The 8,565-nt window shown below is 40.6% G+C and overlaps 1 protein-coding gene across 1 annotated transcript; it reads left to right on the top strand.

The window, feature by feature from the left end:
• The first annotated feature begins 6,040 nt into the window (after window positions 1–6,040).
• LOC110575787 (olfactory receptor 4P4-like) lies at window positions 6,041–6,967 on the top strand. Its single transcript, XM_021684822.1, has one exon. It carries the CDS (start codon window positions 6,041–6,043, stop codon window positions 6,965–6,967), a length of 927 nt encoding a protein of 308 aa, XP_021540497.1.
• Window positions 6,968–8,565: the final 1,598 nt, after the last annotated feature.

The raw sequence follows: 8,565 nt of genomic DNA, 5'->3' as shown, positions 1-8,565 counted from the left end.
TTTCATCCTGGTTCAGTTTTGGTAGTTGATACATCTCTAGGAATGCAACCATTTCTTCCAGGTTATCTAATTTGCTGGCATAGAGTTGCTCATACTATGTTCTTATAATTGTTTGTATTTCTTTGGTGTTGGTTGTGATCTCTCCTCTTTCATTCATGATTTTATTGATTTGGGTCATTTCTCTTCTCTTTTTGATAAGTCTGGCCAGGGGTTTATCAATCTTGTTAATTCTTTCAAAGAACCAGCTCCTAGTTTTGTTGATCTGTTCTACTGTTCTTTTGGTTTCTATTTCATTGATTTCTGCTCTGATCTTTATTATTTCTCTTCTCCTGCTGGGTTTAGGCTTTATTTGCTGTTCTTTCTCCAGCTCCTTTAGGTGTACGGTTAGGTTGTGTACTTGAGACCTTTCTTGTTTCTTGAGAAAGGCTTGTATTGCTATATACTTTCCTCTTAGGACCACCTTTGCTGCATCCCAAAGATTTTGAACAGTTGTGTTTTCATTGTCATTGGTTCCATGAATTGTTTTAGTTCTTCTTTAATCTCCTGGTTGACCCATTCATTCTTTAGTAGGATGCTCCTTAGCTCCATGTATTTGAGTTCTTTCTGACTTTCCTCTTGTGATTGAGTTCTAGTTTCAAAGCATTGTGGTCTGAAAATAGGCAGGGAATGATCCCAATCTTTTGGTACCGGTTGAGACCTGAATTGTGACCTGGGATGTGATCTATTCTGGAGAATGTTCCATGGGCACTAGAGAAGAATGTGTATTCTGTTGCTTTGGGATGGAATGTTCTGAATATGTCTGTGAAGTCCATTTGGTCCAGTGTGTCATTTAAAGTCTTTATTTCCTTGTTGATCTTTGGCTTAGATGATCCGTCCATTTCAGTGAGGGGGATGTTAAAGTCCCCCACTATTATTGTATTGTTGTTGATGTGTTTCTTTGCTTTTGTTATTAATTGGCTTATATAATTGGCTGCTCCCATGTGAGGGGCATAGATATTTACAATTTTTAGATCTTTTTGTTGGATAGACCCTTTAAGTAGGATATAGTGTCCTTCCTCATCTCTTATTACAGTCTTTGGTTTACAATCTAATTTGTCTGATATAAGGATTGCCACCCCAGCTTTCTTTTGGTGTCCATTAGCATGGTAAATGGTTTTCCACCCCCTTACTTTCAATCTGGGGGTGTCTTTGGGTCTCAAATGAATCTCTTGCAGACAGCATATCAATGGGTCTTGTTTTTTAATCCAATTTGATAGCCTGTGTCTTTTGATTGGGGCATTTAGCCCATTTACATTCAGGGTAACTATTGAAAGATAGGAATTTAGTGCCATTGTATTGCCTGTAAGGTGACTATTATTTTATATTGTCTGTGTTCCTTTCTGGTCTATGTTGCTTTTAGGCTCTCTCTTTGCTTAGAGGAACCCTTTCAAGATTTCTTGTAGGGCTGGTTTTGTGTTTGCAAATTCCTTTAGTTTTTGTTTGTCCTGAAAGCTTTTTATCTCTCCTTCTATTTTCAATGACAGCCTAGCTGGATATAGTATTCTTGGCTGCATATTTTTCTCATTTAGTACTCTGAATCTATCATGCCAGTCCTTTCTGGCCTGCCAGGTCTCTGTGGATAGGTCTGTTGCCAATCGAATGTTTCTACCATTGAAGGTTACTGATCGCTTGTCCCAAGCTGCTTTCAGGATTCTCTCTTTGTCTCTGAGACTTGTAAGTTTTACTATTAGATGTCGGGGTGTTGACCTATTTTTATTGATTTTGAGAGGGGTTCTCTGTGCCTCCTGGATTTTGATGCCTGTTTCCTTCCCCAAATTAGGGAAGTTCTCTGTTATAATTTGCTCCAATATACTCTGCCCCTCTCTCTCTTTCTTCTTCCTCTGGGATCCCAATTATTCTAATGTTGTTTCGTCCTATGGTATCACTTATCTCTCAAATTCTGCCCTCGTGATCCAGTAGTTGTTTATGTCTCTTTTTCTCAGCTTCTTTATTTTCCATCATTTGGTCTTCTATATCACTGATTCTCTCTTTCACCTCATTTAACCTAGCAGTTAGCACCCCCATTTTTGATTACACCTCATTAATAGACTTTTTGATTTCTACTTGGTTGGATTTTAGTTCTTTTATTTCTCCAGAAAGTGTTTCTCTAATAACTTCCCTGCTTTTTTCAAGCCCAGCTAGTATCTTTAAAGTGATGATTCTGAACTCTAGATCCAACATCATACTAATGTCCATATTGAGTAGGTCCCTGGCAGTCGGTACTACCTCTTATTTTTTTTGTTGTTGTGATTTTTTCCATGTTGTCATTTTGTCCACAGGAGAATAGATGAGTGAGAGAACAACATTCTAACAGGGTAACAATGTCCCCAGAAAATATACTCTAAACAAATCAGAAAAGATCTGAAGCTGGGGGAAAAGAAAGGGGAAGAAAGAAAAAAGAAAAAGAAAAAAAAAGAAAAAGAAAAAGATAAAAACAAACAAAAACAGAACAAAACAAAAAAAACCAGAATATGATCAAATATGATCAGGCTGGTGCATAGATCAGTGGCATACACTAGATTTTGGGTGTATTTTGGTCTGTTTGAAGAAAGTGCCTCCCAAAATTTTAAAGAAAGAAAAACTTATATATGTACAAAAATAAGGGTTGATATGATGAAGGGATGGAATATGACTGTAAAGATGGAAATTATAAAAAATTTTATAAAAGGAATTGATAAGAAGTTGTTTGAAAAAAGAAAGAAGAGAATTAAAAAAAAAAAGAAAAAAAAAGGGAGAGAATGTGATCAGGCAGGAGACCAGAACAAAGCCATACACTAGAGATTTAGGGTATATTTTGATCTGTTAGAAGAAACTGTATCTCAAAATTTTAAAGAGAGAACAACTTATATATATGCCAAAAATAAGGGTAACTACTATGAAGGGATAGAATATGACTCTAAAAATGAAAAATAAAAATGTTTTTTAAAAAAGGGATTGATAAGATGTTGGTTGAAAAAGGGAAAGAAAAATTCAAAAAAAAAAAACACAGTTAAAAAAATTATCTTTGAAAGACTAAAGAATCATGGTAAAAAAGCCATGGATTCTTTGTGCAGTATTCCCCTAGTGCTGGATTTCTGCCGTTCTCATTGATCAGTAAACTTGGTCTTGGCTGGCTGTTCTCGCTGATCTTCTGGGGAGGGGCCTGTTGCCGTGGTTCCCAAATGTCTTTGCCGGAGGTGGAATTGCCCCGCCCTTGCCGGTCCGGGCTAAGTAATCTGCTAGGGTTTGCTCTCGGGAGCTTTTGTTCCTGCAAGCTCTCCGCACAGCTTTGGAGGCCGAGAGTGAAAATGGCGGCCTCCCAATCTTCGCCCTGGAGGAGCCGAGAACTCGGGGCCCCCACTCCTCAGTGAGCCCCCAGAGAAAAGCAGTCAATCACTCCCGTCTCCCCGGTCTCCGGCCGCACTCTGTGCTCACCTGGTATGTGACCGAGCTTTTCTATCTCTGGCACCTGACCCCATGTGGAGTCTCCAAACCTGGCTGATCCCTGTGGTGCACTCCCATGCTGCTCCTCCCGGGGGAGGAAGGTGAGTCTCCCCGGATCTGCCGCTTGTTGGGTCCCTGCTGGAGGAGCAGTGGCCCGACTGTGCTGCGGATCACGGTTTATGGCCACCCCGAGCTGAGAGCCTGCGCCTGGGCTCCGCCCCTGCAGCCGGCTTCCCTGCTCCATTACCTGGGAGCTCTGCCACACTCAGGCACCCCCCCGTCTTTCTGTGACCCTGACGGTCCTGAGACCACACTGTCCCATGAGGGTTCTACCCTCCGCTTAGCCACTAGAGCGACGTCCCTCAGCGGAGCAGACTTCTAAAAGTTCTGATTTTGTGCTCCATGGCTCTATCACTTGCCGGAAGTGGCTGACAGAGGCCCCCTCCCCCGCCGTCTATGCTCCCAAATATCGCCTTAGATTCACTTCTCCGCACGTCCTACCTTCCAGAAAGTGATCGCTTTTCTGTTCAGAGAGTTGTTGCTATTCTTTTCTTTGATCTCCTGTTGAGTTTGTAGGTGTTCAGAATGGTTTGATCCCTATCCAGCTGAATTCCTGAGACCAGATGAAATCTACGTCTCCTACTCCTCCACCATCTTGCTCCGCCCCCTCCTAATACAATTCTATATTCAATGAGGGAATTCCATTTTTAAGGACAGAAGAGATAACTCACAGATAAAATAATCTTGAACCATTTATTTTAAACAAATCACACCATTGCCCAGAATCATTGCAACTGATTGTGCTTATGTGACAGTGTTATTTTCAGAGATTTTTGCAAGAAATTAGGCCACAGGTGGTTAATTTGAGGTTCATGGATAGAATTCAACCCAAAAGTCCAAAAACTATCTGAAATCCTATTAAAAATCTTGTTGTATGCCCAATGTGCATTTTTCTAAAATAGTCTCATAGGAACTCACATTATAAAAGTAAAAGTAAAAGTAAAAAGCATTGTTAAGTTGCTGTTATAACCCCTCAAAATAGACTGTCATATTTTATCAGTGTGTAGAGTTTGGTAAGTTCTTTATAGATCTTGGATACAAGCCCTTTATCTGTAGTGTCATTTGCAAATATCTTCTCCCATTCTATCAGTTACCTTTTTATTTTGTTGACTGTTTCCTTTGCTGTGCAGAAGCTTTTTATCTTGATGAAGTCACAAAGTACATTTCACTTTTGTTTCCCTTGCCTTTGGAGAACTGTCCTGAAAGAAATTTGCTGTGGCCGATGTCAAAGAGGTTACTGCCTATGTTCTCCTCTAGGATTTTGATGGATTACTGTCTCACATTGAGGTCTTTCATCCATTTAGAGTTTATCTGTGTGTATGGTGTAAGAAAATGGTTGAGTGTCATTCTTATGTATATAGGGTCCAATTTTCCCAGCACCATTTATTGAAAAGACTGTCTTTTTTCCATTGGATATTCTTTCCTGATTTGTCGAAGATTAGTTGACCATCGAGTTGAGGGTCCATATCTGGTCTCTCTATTCTGTTTCATTGGTCTATGTGTCTGTTTTTGTGCCAGTACCATACTGTCTTTGTGATCACGGCTTTTTAATATAGTTTGAAATCAGGCAACGTGATGCCCCCAGCTTTGTTTTCTTTTTCAACATTTCCTTGGTGATTTGGGGTCTTTTCTGGTTCCATACAAATTTTAGATTTGTGTGTTTCAGCACCTCAAAAAATGCCATTGGTCAATTATATGGTTTCACTTATTTGTGCAACATAAGGAATAGCATGGAAGACATTAGGAGAAGGAAAGGAAAAATGAAGGGGGGGGAATTAGAGGGGGAGATGAACCATTAGAGACTAAGGACTCTGGGGAAAAAACAGGGTTTTAGAGGGGAGGGGGTGGGGGGATGGGTTAGTGTGGTGATAGGTATTAAGGAGCTCACGTATTGCAAGGAGCACAATGAAACAATGAATCATGTAACACTACATCAAAAACTAATGATGTAATGTATGGTGATTAACATAGCATAAAATAAAATAAAATAATAGAATAAAATAAAATAAGGGAGGAATGGAGTGGCTGGGTGATAGACATTGTGGAGGGTATGTGCTATGGTGAGCGCTGTGAATTGTGTAAGATTGATGAATCACAGACCTGTACCTCTGAAACAAATAATACATTATATGTTAAAAAAAAAAAGATAGTAGGAAGGGAAAAATGATTGGGGGGAATCAGAGGGGGAGACGAACCATGAAAGACTATGGACTCTAAATGAATGACTTTTAAAGATTTTATTTATTTATTTATTTGAGAGAGAGAGAATGAGAGAGAGAGAGAGAGATCATGGGGGGGGAGGGTCAGATGGAGGAGCAGACTCCCTGATGAGCAGGGAGTCCAATGTGGGAGTCGAACCCGCTACTCCAGGATCATGACCTGAGCTGAAGGCAGTCACTTAACCAACTGAGCCACCCAGGGGCCCCTCAATAAATGACTTTTAAAATCAATCAATAATTTTAAAAGTTGAGTGTTTCCAGTTAACTTTCTCCTTTACATGATCAAATCCACAGAAACAATGGGACATGAAAACATCACAGAATTTATCCTCCTGGGACTTTTCAGTGATGAGGATGAAAAGGTTGCCTGCTTTGTGGTGTTCTCATTTTGCTACATTGCGATTCTTTCAGGAAACCTGTTCATTCTTCTCACCATCAGGGGCAGCCGCCTCCGTGAACAGCCCATGTACTTTTTCCTGAGCTACCTGTCTTTCATGGATGTCTGCTTCACTTCCACAGTGGCCCCCAAACTGATCACAGACCTACTGACTCAGCGGAAGACCATCTCCTACAATAGCTGCATAGCCCAGATGTTTTGTGCCCACTTCTTTGGTGCCACTGAGATCTTCATCTTGGTGGCCATGGCCTATGACCGTTATGCAGCTATCTGCAGACGCCTTCACTATATGGTCATCATGAGAAGACAGGTGTGCTATGTCCTTGTGATGGCCTCAATTCTCGGAGCATTTATCCATTCAATCCTGCAGGTACTGATTATTATTGAACTTCCCTTCTGTGGCCCCAATCAGATAGACCACTATTTCTGTGATGTTTTCCCTTTGCTGAAGCTAGCCTGCACGGACATTAGCCTGTTGGTTATTGTGATCATTAGCACCACCGGAGTGCTGTCCATTTTGACCTTTGCTGCCTTGGTAATTTCTTACGTCATCATCCTGTCCACCCTGAGGACTCGTTCAGCCCAGGGCTGCCACAAAGCCCTCTCCACCTGTGGCTCACACATCACTGTCGTGTTCATATTCTTCTTGCCCCTCATCTTCACATATGTCCCCACGGCTGATTCCATCAGTAACGACAAAGTTTTTGCCCTATTTTACACCGTGATTGCCCCAATGTTCAACCCTCTCATCTACACGCTGAGAAACACAGACATGAAGAATGTCATGAGGAAAATGTGGTGCCAGGACACAAGGTTTGAAGGGAAATGAAGTCTCTGGAGCTCAAACCCTTGGTTGGATCTCGTTCTATCCACAGAATCCTAATGTCAACAAATACAGCAAGTACAGAGAGGTGGTGCGCTGTCATCAAAGTTGCAAAACTTGAAGGAAGAAGCCCCCTCAGCCACCCTCTTTCTGTTACTTTAGTTTTCTGAACTTGTATAAGAGGAAAAATCACATGAGCTCCAGGTCCCTTTCATCTTTGACATTCTGGAACTTAAGTCTGGTATTCTGGAACATTCTGTCCTTCATGATCCTAATCATAGTGGACATTATAACACTTTTATCAGGGCACACTGTAAAGATTGCCTTGTTTGACAGTTATGCCCTGCTTTAGGAAACAGATTCTTGATTAAGACACCTCTCACAGAGAGAGAGAGAGAGAGAGAGAGGTCATAAGCACTCCATTTTTTGGTGGTATCCATTGCAATAAAAGAAGAGCGATGCCAAAATTTTAATAGGTTATTGTATATTTTAACTCTTTACATAAACAAAAAATGTTTTTAAAATAATGTAATGCAATGTAATTACACTATTCACACTGTCCTTATGGAAGTTATTATAAATTAGTTCTTAGTACCCTATTGATGGTGTATTCCAGAAATTAGAAGTTTCATATTAGATAACAAACATCACTTTTCAATCCTTTAAATGTAATTCCATGGCATATTTATAACCTCATTTGAAAATCCCTCATGAGTATACAAATTGATGCTTTTTGTAAATGTGCAACATGGAAAATCTCCCATTCTGTAAAGGGCCCTGAGCTTAAGAAGCCACATAGCTTAGGGTGCCGGGGTGGCTCAGTTAGTTAAGGGATTAAGCATCTGACTTTGGCTCAGGTCCTGATCTCAGGGTCCTGGTATTGAGCCTGTGACCTACTCCCTGCTCAGTGGGAGTCTGCTTGTCCCTCTTTCTCTCTCCTTCACCCTTTCCATGCTCTTGCTCTCTCTTTCTCTTTCTCTCTCACAAATAAAAAAAATAAAATCATAAAAGAAAAACAATAAGTAACCACATAGCAGAATAGATGTACGTCTAAATGCATGGGGTGCATTTTGTTAATCCTCACTGCTCTTATTGCAAACAGTATATTTTGACATTTTTTCCTACCATTCACACTATGCAAAACTGTCTCAGTTCTACTCAGGCACACCCTTATTCTAGTGAGAAACAAGGAAGGTTAGACTGAGAAGCAAATGTAACCTGGTGAAAACTGGGGCATAGGCCAAGAACAACTTTGGTGCATTGAGGTGTTTCCTTAGTTTATACAAGAATACTTAAGCTTTGTGAATTGGAATGGGCCTCTGATATCATCCAGGGTCATCCACTAGCATGACATGAGGACCTGAGTCCCAGAGGATGGGGTCACCAAATATGAGAGGCAAGTACTTGTTATTTTCTGGTGCTCCATTCTCTTCACCACAGTCCCCACGAAGAGACTGAGTTATATTTACTTGAAGTATTATTGTCCTTTGTGCAACAGGAATCTGTTTTTGTTTCTGTTTTGGAATATAGTCAATCGATACACAATGTTGTATTAGTTTCAGGTGTACAGCCGAGTGATTCCACATATCTCTGTGTTTTGCTGT

Source organism: Neomonachus schauinslandi, chromosome 11 (assembly GCF_002201575.2).
Source record: "Neomonachus schauinslandi chromosome 11, ASM220157v2, whole genome shotgun sequence".
NCBI lineage: Eukaryota > Metazoa > Chordata > Mammalia > Carnivora > Phocidae > Neomonachus > Neomonachus schauinslandi.
Note: the sequence above shows the minus strand (reverse complement) of the source record. Positions and strands in the feature narration are given on the sequence as shown.